Consider the following 13,854-nt stretch of genomic DNA (forward strand, 5'->3'; position numbering starts at 1 on the left):
TCTGTCACTGGTCTGGCTTCCGCCTGTGTATACGTTTGCAGTCTTGATGATGGCTCAGGATCTGCTTCCACCAAGTCTACGAAATGTGCTGTGTAGCACAGGGGGACCCTCGGGGTTTGTGCATTGCTGTCAGTCTCAGGAAACCCATTCCTTTCCCAGCCTAGCTCAGAAACGGAGAGCGGTGGCCCAGTGGCAACTGGCTCTGGCACGGCCCCCTTGATGGGGCCACAGTGCCCCTCTGCCCTTGGCTCTAATGGCTTCCCAACAGATGTTCCTCTTCACATGGAGTCCTAAGAACTCGATCAGTTTCAAAAGAAAAAAAAAAACTACAAAAGCAAACCATGCTTATTGCAAATTATACAGAAATGGAACAGAAAGATAAAATGCAGTCACTTCCTTATTCCATAGCCCTCCCCTCCCTAAATCCTCTATCACCCCATGTCCCGCTCCTGCCCCAGCAAGCCAAAGTTCTTGCTGTCTTGATGATTTGCAATTCTCTGCATGACTCTGCCTCTTGGGTTTGTTTAATTAGAAATAGGCTGGGAAGTGCTTCCTATGCTCTGGCATGTTAATTGCTTATCAGAGAAGGAGAAGGGGTGACAGCATTTGGTGATGGAAATTTCCGCTCTCTCCATCTTGGGGTATGTCTCGATGGTTCCCTCTCCTTGCCTCCTGCGCTCTGCCTCCTTCCTTTCCTCACTCGGATCATTATCATAGCCACGGAGACTCTTGGGGGCCAGGAGCAGGCCCAGGAGCCAGAATTCAAACTGAAAAGGAAAAACTGTCCTCTCTATCACCCTGTCCCTCTTCTCATATCCCAGGTGGCCCCCCATGCCCATCTCCCTCCAGGCTCCGAGGAGATTCCAGAGCAGAGCTCCTTAACTCAATACTCAGAGGATTATTTTCCTTTCATTCCTTTCCCCCGTATTATTGTTATTATTTATTTTTATTTTTTACAAAACAGGAGAAAAGAGTGAATCGGGTTGGGGGAGGTGACACATTTCTCCACAAAGGTACAAAATTGCCTATAGAAAGTCAGCTGCGGAATGCCAAGCCCGGGCTGCTGAGATGAGGCGTTCCTGGGCGTCCTCTTCCAAATGTCCTTCGGATCTGGCTGGGGTCACTCCCATGTTGAGGGCTGTCCCCCGAGGTGAGATGGAGAGGCCTCCTTCAGCCCTTGCCCAGGAAGCACAAGAGCAAGCGACTGAGACTGTACAGAGAAAGAGAAGAGGAAGGGGTGCAGCCCAGGGACACAGGCAGGGGACAGCCAAGCCAGGCCCAGGAGCCTCTGGGCAAGGAGGAAATGGGGAGGCGGGAGGCTCTAGCCAGAGTCCCTCCTGTTCCTTGGAGATGTTCCTCAGAATGGCAGCAGAGGTGGCCCTGGAAGGTAAGGGCAACTTTTTGGAGGCCACAGAAGCACCCCCAGGGCCACAAAGCCCCATCTGTCTTGGCCCAGCTGCCAGGCCTCAAGCACATGGGTCCATGTCCCCTTCCTGGCAGGGCATGTGGCCCAGCCTGCTTCCCTTTTGGTAAAAAGTAGTCCTAGTGATTTCCTTCCTGCTGAGTACAGGCCGAGCTTCAAGAATTTTGAGACAATGGTGGCGACAGTGTCTCCGCTACTGAGGATCTGGACAGCTTCCTCCCTGGATTCCAGGGCAGGACGAGGGGAGCAGACACAACCCGGACAGAAGGGGCACTCCAGCCCCAGAAAGCCCAGGCTGGAGGGAGAGGCCGCCGCCCACCCACCCCCTGCCTGGGTTGTCCTGTGCCAAGGTGGGCCGCTAGCCCAGCTGCCAGGAGGAGGACAGCGAGAGCCAGGATGGCGATGAGCCCAGGTCGGTCCCCTAAGGCTCTGTGGCAAGAAGTAGCCTCTTTGGTCCTGGCCCATACGCAAGCCAACTGGGTATGGGCATCAGCAAAGGCCACTTGCAGGCAGGCCCAGTACTCCGTGGCCTGAAGGAGGCGGGTAATGTTGTAGCTGTGGGTGCCCCGAGGCAGGCGGGCCAGAGCCGTGGCCCCCTGACCCCGGAGGGAGGAGGCACTAGACCAGGTGAGGTTGGTGGACACTGTGTTGGGTGGGGGGACCCAAGATAGCAGGATGTGATAGGGGTGGGTCTCCTGCACCCGGAGCTCCAGCCCCCGTCCTTCGTCCCTGCCTGGCTGGAGGAGAGCACGGCCCACAACCACACTAACCGTCTTAGTGTCAGCCCCCACCAGGTTCTGGGCCACACAGGTGTACAGCCCTGCCTCTTCCGCCGTCACCCTCCGCAGCTCCAGGGTCCCCTCGGGGTACACCCGGTACCTCCTGCCTGCATGGGCAGGTGTGAGTCGAAGCCCCGCTGGAGTGACCCAGTAGATCTCGGGTTCGGGTTCGGCCAGTGCCCGGCAATGCAGCACCATGCTCTCTCCACTGGCCACCTGGAGGCTGGGGGGGAAGCTGCGGGGGGAGATGAGGGGCAAACAGTGGTCCGTCATCTCCCGGAAGGGCACCTCACGGACTGGGCGGCGCTGGAGGTCCGGAGGCTCCGCGCACAGGGTGGACTGCGGCTCGATGAAGCGGACACGGGTGCCCGTGGCGTTGGCCCAGCGGATGACACAGTCACAGCGGATGGGGTTGCCGTGGAGACCTACCTCCTGCAGGTTGGGCAGGGACTCCACCGTCTGCTGGTGCAAGGCACTGAGAGCATTGTTGTTGAGCATGAGGGTCTCCATCTGGGGCAGGTGGTGGAAGGCGCGGGGGTGGATGAAGGACAGCCGTGGGTTGTTGGTGATGTCCAGCTTGGTCAGCTCGGGGAGGTTCACCAGGGCGAACTTGTCGATGGAGACCAGCTCCTCCATGTTGTTCAGCCCCAGTTCCTTGAGGTGCAGCATGTTGGCAAAGTCCCCTGGCCCGACCCGCTGGAGCGGGTTCTTGTTCAGGTCTAGGAACTTGAGCCCGGGCACCTGTTCCAGTGCCCGCCTGGGCACTCGAGCCAGCTGGTTGTCGTAGAAGGAGAGGCTCTCCAGGCTCTGCAGCCCCTCCAGGGCATAGTCGGAGATCTCCCGCAGGTTCATGCCTGCTAGCACCAGGCTGCGCAGGTTGGCCAGGGGCCGGAAGTTCATATCCAGGATGGCATCTACCTTGTTGCCGCCAATCATGAGTATCTCCAGGTTGGGCAGCATTTCGAACCAGCGGCTATCAATGGCCCTCAGCAGGTTGGAATTGAGGTGCAACCGTAGCAGGTTGCTGAGGCCCGCAAAGGCCCTGGGGGCGATGCGGTAGAGCTGGTTGTGGTTGAGATACAGTTCCTGTAGGCTGGCCAGCCCTGCAAAGCTGTGGTCCTCCAGCCGGGTCAGCTGGTTCTCCTCCAGGTGCAGGCTCAGCAGCTGGGGCAGGGCGTGGAAATCACAGTCTCGGGCGTCTGAAAAGCTGTTCTGGGACAGGTCCAGCTCTGTGAGATTGGCCAGGTAGCCCAGCTCACTCTGGTCCACACGGGCAATGCTGTTGCTCTGCAGGAGCAGGGTCTGCGTGCCCACGGGGAGCGCAGGGGGCACCGCCGTCAGGAATAGGTCATTGCAGTCCACAGTGGTGGCCTCACGGTAGGATGAGCGGGGCGTATACCAGGGCCGGATCTGGCAGGCACACTGAGGCGGGCAGGGCACACGCCAGGGTACCACGGGCACAGCGGCAGTGGCACCAGCCACCCAAGCTAGCAAGAGGGGGGTCACGAGGAGCCTCATGGTGGAGCTGCAGGGCAGGGGACCATTCACAAGAAGAGTCTGGAGTCCTGCTCTTCGTGTTTTGCAGGGTGAGGGTCAACAACCCTGCCAGGGCCCGAGGAACCACCCTCCCAGGGCAGTCATTCTACACCGGGCATCACTTCTCGCCCTTCTGGATACAGCTCCTCCTTCTTGTCCACTGGGGCGGGGCCTGCTCACTCATTGCCAGGCCCCATCAGGGGCAGCCCTGGAAGAAGAGGATGCAGAGTTAAGGAGGTTGCAGAGAAACAGTATCTACCCCCACTCCTGTGTTTGTTTGCTTGTTTGTTTGTTTGAGACAGAGTCTCACTCTGTTGCCCAGGCTGGAGTACAATGGTGCAGTCTCAGCAAACTGCATCCTCTGCCTCCTGGGTTCAAGCAATTCTCCTGCTTCAGCCTCCTGAGTAGCTGTGATTACAGGTATGTGCCACCACCCCCAGCTAATTTTTGTATTTTTAGTAGAGATGGGATTTCTCCATGTTGGCCAGGCTGGTCTCAAAGTCCTGACCTCAAGGGATCTGCCCACCTTGGTCTCCCAAAGTGCTGGATTACAGGCGTGAGCCACCGCGCCCGGCCCCTCCCATGTTTTTGACTCAGCAAACCAAAGGAGCTGCACAGGTCATGGCCAGGCCTGTCCTTAAGGCTTTAGTGTTGGTTTCTAAGATCTGCTCACAGAGTGAGTGTCTGTGAGTCTTCAGTGAAGGAGAGGAAGGGGTGTGTGTGTGTGTGTGTGTGTGTGTGTTTTGGGAGGGAAGGAGAGTGGATGGGCTGAAATTATTGTCATCTTCAGAGTCCTTCAGAGCCCAGAGAGATGTGAGGTAGGTTTTCTAACTTTTCTTACCTCTTTCCTCCCAACCTGCTTGGCTCACTGGGTAAATGAAAGACAAAATGAGTTTCCAAAACTTCCTCTGGCAGTGTACGTGGGAGGTGGGTGAGGGTTGATGGAATAAGTACAGCTTCTAAAATCTGGGATGGACTCCCCAGGACTCTGGAGGTGAAAGGCAGCAAGTCTGGTCCACATACAGGCAGGCTGGGAAGCAGGTGTGCTGCTGCCTAGGCTCTTCTGGGCGGGGCGTGCTGCTGCCTAGGCTCTTCTGGGCGGGGCGTGCTGCTGCCTAGGCTCTTCTGGGCGGGGCGTGCTGCTGCCTAGGCTCTTCTGGGCGGGGCGTGCTGCTGCCTAGGCTCTTCTGGGCGGGGCGTGCTGCTGCCTAGGCTCTTCTGGGAGGGGCGTGCTGCTGCCTAGGCTCTTCTGGGCGGGGCGTGCTGCTGCCTAGGCTCTTCTGGGAGGGGCGTGCTGCTGCCTAGGCTCTTCTGGGCGGGGCGTGCTGCTGCCTAGGCTCTTCTGGGCGGGGCGTGCTGCTGCCTAGGCTCTTCTGGGAGGGGCGTGCTGCTGCCTAGGCTCTTCTGGGCGGGGCGTGCTGCTGCCTAGGCTCTTCTGGGCGGGGCGTGCTGCTGCCTAGGCTCTTCTGGGCGGGGCGTGCTGCTGCCTAGGCTCTTCTGGGCGGGGCGTGCTGCTGCCTAGGCTCTTCTGGGCGGGGCGTGCTGCTTTGGTGTTTGCCAACTTCCCCATTATGGAGGCAGGAGTTCTTCTCCTTTCCCAACAGCCTGGCAGAGTTGCCCAGGACGAGGTAGTGGAGTTAAGAAGCCTGGGTCTGAGCTCCTCAGCTGTGCAGGTAAGACCTTCTATGACCTGGCTCGGCCCCTTCACCTGGCTTCTCTTGTCACCACCCCACTTACCCGTTCCACACAAACCTTTTGGGTTGAAGTTACTGTGACATGCCCCCCACCTTCTAATATCTCCTCCTCATTGTCTTCCAGAAAACTCCTACTTGTTCTCAATGCTCAGCTTTAAGTTCAGTCACCTCCTGCAGAAGAAAGCTTCTCTAAAACCTCCCCGCCTGCTGGCTAAGGGGCTGGCCTTATGCTCTTACAGTACTCGCACGTCCTACTGTCACAGTTCCGACCACACCGTGGGAAAAAGTCTCCAACTAGAGACCTGTCTTGCCTCATGCCTGTAGTACAGGATGAGTGCCCAGTGAGTGTTGATTATATGACTCAGTCTCTGTGACTCTAGAACCCCTTTCCCCGGGAGCCTGGACATCATCCCTGCAATCGAGAATCCAAGCCACAGCTGTTTCCTCCATCTGGTGTGAGGAACCTACCCAGTTTCTCTCTCAGATCCCAGGGCCGTGGGGGCAAGTCCAGTCTTGACCCAGAACCAAAGATGGGAATTAAAAGGGGCCAGACCATGTCCCCTTCTTGAGCCTGGTCTGACTCCTGAGTGGAAGGCTGATTCCAGGTAGGTTTTTAGCTACAAGTGTCAAAGAAATGCACAAACACTGAGCACCTACGATTGCTCAGGACTCTTCAAAAACTCTGAAGGTCTTATTTCACATAACCCTCATAACAGGTATGTGAGATAAGCACTAATACCACCAGTTTGCAGATTAAGAGACTGAGGTTAAAGAACTTGGCTCAAGTCACATAGCTGGTGAGCAGCAAGATACAGGAATGAACCCAAGTCCAGGGACTGTGTGCCATCCACACTTCACATCTCTGCTCCCAGGTCTGTCTGGCCCAAGCCTACCCTGCCCCTGGAGGGTCTGGGATATACTGACTGCCACAGCAGCAGGCCGCATGCCCGTTCTTGTCCCCTGGGGTGGTGACTCCTTACCAGGTAGCCGCAGAAAACTTGGAGCCATGTCTCCTGCAGCCATCCTGGAAGCTGCCTCTGAGTGGGCCAGAGGGGCTCTTCGCCTACCTCATCCTGCTTCCACGATGCTAGTGCTTGGGAGGGGAGCAGTTGGAGGCAGGGTACCCTTCCCTGAGCAGGAACACAGCAAGCCTATTTACATTTGACTACTTCCCACTTTTCTCTGCAGCTATTTCTGATGGTGGGAAAAACAACCGTGACTTAAAAGGCACAGAGGTTTTGTGTAGGGGCGTGTGTGCACTGACACGTAGAACTCAGGGTAAACAAACACACGTGTACACATGCATGCACGCCTGCATACATGTGCAAGGGGAACTCAGCCACCCAAGCCAGTGTTTGGGGGTCAGGAAGTGGGGAGGGAATTTTGTGGTATTCTATGTGGGTGGAAAGGAAGTAGGGAACAAGTTGAGTCCCCGAGAGGTCCCTGTGGAACTGGATCTCTGGCCAGTAGTCCTGCCACACTTGCAGACCAGAGACCCCTGACTCCCACCTAGACCTGCTGTGAGAGAGCTGACCCACCAGCAAATAGATCGGGACCCAAATCTCGGCCCTACCACTCACTACCCGGGCATCCTAGGCAAAGCTGCTTGACTTCTCTGAGCAGCCATTTCCTTCTGTGTTACATGATATTGTCATTAGAATTAAACGAGTGTGTTGCACACAGAAAGAACGGGATGTTAACTCCCTTCCAGCTCGAGTCATCTCTTAGGGTTAGGAGGTGCTCCAGCTCTAGGACTTCCTCGGAGGCAGCAGAAGTTGGTTCCTAGGACTCGATAAGTTAGCAAGTGCCATGCTAGCTGGGGAGGCAGGTTCAAAAACAAAAAACTACTAGGAGAGCCCAAGACATTTCACAAGAGGAGAGAAGGTGAGGGCTGGAGGAAGTGGAGAGGGGTCTTCAGCTGGACCCCAGCATCTCCCTGACCTTCAGATCCTATATGAGTCCAGGCTCCCTTCTCCACCAACACCTAAGTGCTGTGTCAGTGCTCAACTGCGCTGCGGGGATCAAAGAAACCCTCCAGGCACTTACCTTTCCCTCCATCCCAGCCTGCTGCCCCCTCCTGCCCTCCCCTGATTGGGCTGGGTGGATGAGGCAGAGCTTGTCGTAGCTCTTGGGCCAAGAGCCTGGGGCTGGGTCTTAGGATCCAGAGAGTCAGTGACTTGATGACTCATGTTCACACTGTACCTCTGACCCCAAGGCTTGGCAAAGGCCCAGACAAGTCCACCCCCTCACTGCTGAGCATGCAGCCCTTTCCAGGGTAGAGCTCAGAGCTGCCCACTCACCTGCCATCACCATCTAAGGCTGCCTCGCACATGGCCCGCTCATGCAGGCTGATTAGCAGTTTCTACTGGGGAACTGCAGAGAAAGCTAATTGTCTTTCATCCGTAATCTCCAGGGGTGATCAGGAGTTCAGACTGTCACGTGTATACTTTCCCCAACTGGATTTCAAGCTGCTTGAGGCAGGGGCCATGTCTTACATGCCTTTTGTGTTCCCAGAGCACCAAGTTTAGGACTGAGCCTGTAGCGGGTGCTTGTGAGTGGCTATAGTGAAATGCGTAGAGAACACGCGTTGCATTTAATCCCCCCAACAACCCTGTGTGTAGGCAAAGAAGGGATTATTTAGCCCCATTTTGCCAGGGAGGCAACTGAGAGTCAGAAACGTTAAGTGATTCATCAGAGGTTACACAGCTTCTATGGAGTGGGGTCAGGATTCAAATCCAGGGTCTTTGAAGAGTCACCAGCCCAGCCAACGTGGATCAGCGCCTGTTATACAGGAACAGAGGTCAAGGCTGCCTCAGTTACAAATCCCTTCAGAGACAGCCCGGGTCCTCAGTGCCTCTGCCCCACCTGCTGCCTGCTGGGCCCCTCAGCTCCTGTTCCTTGACTCCTGCCTAGAACGACCCCCTTGGGGGACAGTGTGGGGAAGGACACTTTCTGTGTGAGTGTGGCTGGGCCTGGAACCACAGGGACAAACAGAGCCAGCCGCTGCACACGGACTTCAGCCCGCCTTCTGATTGGGGGCTGGGGACTGCTTTTTGTGTAGTAACTGCTGGCCAGCGGTGGGGTTCAGGGACAGGAGGCAAAATGCCCCAGAGCCGTATTCCAAGAAGCTGGGTTGGTTGCCCATTCCAAGGGCAAGTTTTCCTCTTGGAAGGGCTGATGCTGCAAACGCTGTCAGGCCTATGTCCTCCAGACTGTTTCCCTGGATTTAGCAGAAACTGTGAAATTAATCCGCTACACCCTTCGTTGAACTAAGACCTTTGGCAAAGCTCTGAAGGAAGAGTTTGGAGATGCTGTCACTGTTTTCTCCCTTCTCTCCTCTCCAGCCCCGGCCCCAGCACAGCCCCAGTGCTCCTGCCTGGTATTGGTGGACACAGAGTCTCTCTCTCTCTTCTCCTCTCCTCCTCCCTCCTCTCCCAGGCGGTTCCCTGCCCAGCCTCATCCCGGGAGCCGAGGGTCCGGAGGGAGGGTGGCAGGCGGTGATCGATTGCCTGGCCTTGGCTGCTGCAGTGCCAGGACCCCCCTCTCCCTGCAAAGCTGCGGAGACAGATGGGCGGTGTAATTGAGTGTAGCATTGATAAACTTCAGCCTCCTCACCAGCAGATAAGCGCTGGGTGAGAGAGATGCTGAGGGCAAGGAAGGCCAGTCCTCCATCTGCATACCTGGCCTCCAGCTCCTCCTGGGAGGTGAGCCTGGCCCCTCACTCCCACCTCCCATTTAATCACACACAACCAGAACCTCAGAGCTGAAGGAGACCTCAGCCTCAGCGTTTATCTGCTCTTCCAGGGTCTGAATTCCATGAATAACTTATGTGAAGGAGGAGTGGTGGAGCGTGAGCCTGGCTCTGCTGCTCGCTCTGTGACCTTGGGCAAAGTACTTAGCCTTTCAAGCCTCAAATGCCCGAGCTGGGAAATGGGGATAATGCCTGCACTCCTTCTGGAATGGCAGTGAGGAGTACGCGATGTAAGGCGCAGGAAGTGTCTATTCCTTCCCTCCATTCCTCCCAGCACTGTGGCCTCTCCTTCCATCTCATGATGTATTGGGTTGGCGCAAGAGTAATTGTGGTTTTGACCATTAAAATTAGTGGCCAAAACCTCAATTACTTTGGTACCAACCTACTACTTCTCATCTCTCAACTTTTGTAATAAACTTTAAAATAATTGTTGAGGTATATTGTATGTACAGGAGAGTACATAAAGGTCCTTGGTCCCAACATGCATAGATACCAGTACAACCACCACCCAAATCAACACATACACATTCCCAGCACTCCAGAAGGCTCCTGTGTGTCCCCTCCCACTCAGTATCCAGCCTCCACCTGGAGCTGGCCACTGTCCCGACTTCTATTGCCTCCAAGCAGTTTCCTTTTGAAAACCCAGAATTCCCCTTCCTTTTCCATGACAAGTTGAGACCGGGGTCTTTGGAATTAGGTTACTCTGGTGTTAGGGAACTTTAAATCCACTTCATTCCTCCTTCTACTTCAAAGGGAGCTATAGCTTCTCAAAGTCTCATGTTTAACCAGTGATCTCCAGGAAGAAAGGCTGATTCTTCTCTGTCGTTTCAGAGTTCCCATATCTAAAAATTGCTCTAAGCCGTGAGGCCCAGCTCTGGCCAGCATCCTCGTGGCCTGGGCCTGGGAGTGCCATGCTGCCTTGAGGGAGGATGATGCGGGTGACCTCCTGGCCCCCTGCCCCCTAGGCCTTCTCATCAAGAGTTCTGGGGCATAGGCAGGAGGATGGACTGGGGGTGGCCAGGGAGGAGCCCGCCCTGCACTCCTAACCGTCCGTCCCCTGGGCCATTGTACTGGGCAGTCTCAGAGGCTCCTCCCATTCCGCTTGTCCTACATGGCACATCTCCCCCCACCACCTGCTGTACTGTGCTGGTCCCACTGCTGTCAGCACCACCGTCCACCAAAAGCTGGAAATGCCTGCCCTCTTCATCTGCCCTCTCCCACCTCACACCCCCCTAAAAATGCTCACACCGCTTTCACTTCTCTTTTCACTTCTGGCCTTGTGTACAATGGCCTCTTTTGGCCTCTCCTGCTCACCTGAGAGAGCCTCACTTCCCGTCACTGCCTCTCATTCCCAGACACACCGCACTCTGGCTATTTTTCCTTCCACACCTTGGGCCTCTCACTCTGCCTGCCATGCCCTTCCCCAACTTCAACCATGCAACTCCTCTTCAGCAGTGAAAACCCATCCCAGATGCCCTCTCCTCTGTGACGCTTTCTCTTAGAGAAGGATGGTTCCTCCCACAGCTGCCCCCGAGACTCTGAACAAACCACAGTGGCAACTTCCTCACTGTTAGGCCGTGAGTCTGTCTTCCCAACCAGGCAGAGAGCTCCTTGAGGAAAGGATGGTTTTGGAGTTTTGTGTCCCTAGAGCCTAGTACTGTGCACTTTCCCTTGCAGGCCTGAGGGGGGCTCTGCTGTGAACTGTCAATCACAACCCATTAGTAGGTCATGAAAACTAATGCGGGCCATGATCTACATTTAAAAAATGAATAGAGGCCAGCACGGTAGCTCACACCTGTAATCCCAGCACTCTGGGAGGCCGAGGTGGGTGGATCACAAGGTCAGGAGATCGAGACCATCCTGGCCAACATGGTGAAACCTTGTCTCTACAAAAAAAAAAAAAAAAAAAAAAAAAAAAAAAAATATATATATATATATATATATATATATATATATATATATATATACATATATACAAAATTTAGCTGGGCATGGTGGTGTGTGTCTGTAGTCCCAGCTACTTGGGAGGCTGAGGCAAGAGAATCACTTGAACTCTGGAGGCAGAGGTTGCAGTGAGCCAAGATCGCACCATTGCACTCCAGCCTGATGACAGAGTGAGATTCTGTCTCCAGAAAAAAAAAAAAAAAAAAAAAAAAATAGAGGCAAGGCGCGGTGGCTCACATCTGTAATCCCAGCACTTTGGGAGGCTGAGGCAGGTAGGTCACCTGAGGTCGGGAGTTCGAGACTAACCAGACCAACATGGGAAAACCCTGTCTCTACTAAAAATACAAAATGAGCCTGGTGTGGTGGTACATGCCTCAGGAAGCTGAGGCAAGAGAATTGCTTGAACCCGGGAGGCAGAGGTAGCGGTGAACTGAGATCACACCATTGTACTTCAGCCTGGGCAACAAGAGCAAGACTCAGTCTCAAAAAAAAGAATACAAAATCAAAAATATCAGACTGCATTGTGTGCAGCCAGACTAAGCATTGCTTTGAGATAGTTTCACCCCTACCATTTTATATACCCATTTGGGCACTGGGATGTGATACAAGGCTTTTTTTTTTTCTTTTTTTTTTTTGCCTTTGGCTGTAGCTATAAAAGCTTGAAAACCATTACTCTGAGAATCTCTCTTTTGGGAAAATGAGTCCCTTCAACTCTGGTTGACGCCACTGGGATGATAACAGAAAGCAAAGTCTCAGAGGAAAGATGTGGCGTTCCTGAGTGTCTTCCACGTGCCAGCACTTCTATTGCTAGCCACTTGGTTTTCCTCCTCCCATCCTTCTGTGAGGGAGGCACTTTTCAGATGAGAAACCTAAGCTTCGCGAAGCTAAGGGTCGGGACTGAAGTCCCACAGCGAGCGTGTGGAGGAGCCAGGATCTGAACCCCATCGCCAGCCCTTGCCAGTTCCATGAGTCTGGTGCCAGCACTCACCTGACCTCCAGGGCTGTCATAGCGGGAAGAGACTGGAGGGCATCTGCTGGGCAAAGGTGAGGCTTCTTTGTTCACACTTGCCCTCCCCTCCTCTCTGGAATGAGAGGGGTCAGGGTTCCAGGAAACCCCCCTTGCTGGGCCTGGGAGGGGAGGGACTGTCCCCAGGCAGGAATCTCTGTCTTCCCAGGTCTCCTGGCTGGCCCAAACAGAGAGTATTAGAGCTCTGCTGCCTGGAAGGGAGCCTGCCTCGTTATTTCTTAATTAGGAGTAGAGGGTGCCAGTAGGTAGCGCACAGAGTCCTTGCTGTCTGCTTGCACTGCACCAAAAAAGGCTGCAGGGGAGCAGAGCCAGCCGGCCGGGGCACGGAGGCAGCTCCAGGCTGCGCCTCACTGCTGCTCGCTGCCAGGCTTCTGCTGATCCTCAGGAAAGCCTTTTCCGATCCCCTGCACCCATTTCCTGGGCTCCCATGGTGCCCTAGTGTGCCTCAGTGTACCTCCATTCTAAATTGGCTGGCTGGCTGTCTCCCCGACCAGACTGTGAGCTCCTCTAGGGCAGGAGCTGTGCTCCAAGTTGCCAGTTCTTCCAACAGTCTGGACACAGTGGTAGCTCAGAGAATATTGGGAGAAGGAAAGAAAGAGGGAGGGAGGGAAGAAAAGAAAGGCAAGGCAGGCAAAGCAAGTGGAGAGGTGGGGGCTGGCTGCCTCAGAGCTCAGGTGGCTCCACTGCCTACCGGGTGGGCAGTGTCTGGGCTCAGATCCCCTGCCTCCTTCCTTCCTGACAGGAAGGAGACAAGCATCACCCCAGAGCCTGCCTTCCCTGGGCCATACCCCGGCCACTCCAGGCATGGCCTCTTTAGCCCTTCCTTGGTCACTGGCTCCAGGTGAAGAGGGCCCTTTTCTCTGACTCAGGTTCTTGCCTCTGGATGTGCCGTGCTCCTATGACAACTTTCACCCTTCTGAAGCTCTCTCAGGCTCCCCCTCCGGAAATCCCGCAGGTTCCACTGACTCTCTCAGAGCGTAGGTAAGTGGCTGAACTGCAGGCTTTAGAGACGGTGCGGTACCAGAGACCTGCACTGGCTGTGTGGTCCTGAGCCCCTTCACTGAGATTCTCATCTGCAAGATGGAGAGAGACCTGCCTCATAGCGAGGGGAATCTGGAAAAGATGTCTAGAGAGTGCCTGGCGCTCATTAGAGTCTCTTTCCCTTTTTATCCACTTCCATTTGTTGGAGGCACATTTCCCTGGCTGGGCTTCAAGACCACATTTGTATCAGGCCAGCATCAGGCTGGCCTATCAGGGAACTCAGTCTCTAAGGCAGGCAGCCTCTTCCTTGGCACCTTCCTAGTGCAGGCAACACTCCTTCCTAACGGAGCTGCCCTGTCCGATGTCAGCCATAAGCACTCCCTGGAGGCTTCAACTGGGGGTGTAGTTCTGGTCTTCAGGACAGCCCTAGGACTCAGTTCATTTAAAGATCACTGGTGTTAGACACAACTCTCACCCAATAAACAACTCAGCTCCAGCTCCTCCTGGCTTAGGGGAGCAACTCCTTGCTTCCCCACATGCTCTCCAGAAGGGTCGAAAGTGCCCCTCCCAGAAGAGTTCTAAATGTTGCAGCTGTTGGCCTCCCATAGATGTTCCACGCTGGCCACAGTTGCTAGCCTCAGATGGGCAGCTGAGCCCAGTGCTGACCCACGAGCTTCTCCGCCTCTTGCGTCAGGAGTCAGGTGGGGGCACTGAACAGA

General features: G+C 55.1%; 1 protein-coding gene across 1 annotated transcript; it reads right to left on the reverse strand.

The window, feature by feature from the left end:
- Positions 1-449: 449 nt before the first annotated feature.
- On the reverse strand, positions 450-4,858 carry LRRN2 (leucine rich repeat neuronal 2). The gene has a single exon (XM_012459387.3). It carries the CDS (start codon positions 3,718-3,720, stop codon positions 1,579-1,581), a length of 2,142 nt encoding a protein of 713 aa, XP_012314810.1. The 5' UTR covers positions 3,721-4,858; the 3' UTR covers positions 450-1,578.
- Positions 4,859-13,854: the final 8,996 nt, after the last annotated feature.

This window comes from Aotus nancymaae, unplaced genomic scaffold (genome assembly GCF_030222135.1).
Source record: "Aotus nancymaae isolate 86718 unplaced genomic scaffold, 86718_ANA_hifiasm-v0.15.2.pri h1tg000039l, whole genome shotgun sequence".
Taxonomy (NCBI): Eukaryota; Metazoa; Chordata; class Mammalia; order Primates; family Aotidae; genus Aotus; species Aotus nancymaae.

Excerpts from the sequence above, each read along its gene's own strand:
- LRRN2 (XM_012459387.3), bottom strand. The coding sequence starts at position 3,720 with ATGAGGCTCCTCGTGACCCCCCTCTTGCTAGCTTGGGTGGCTGGTGCC.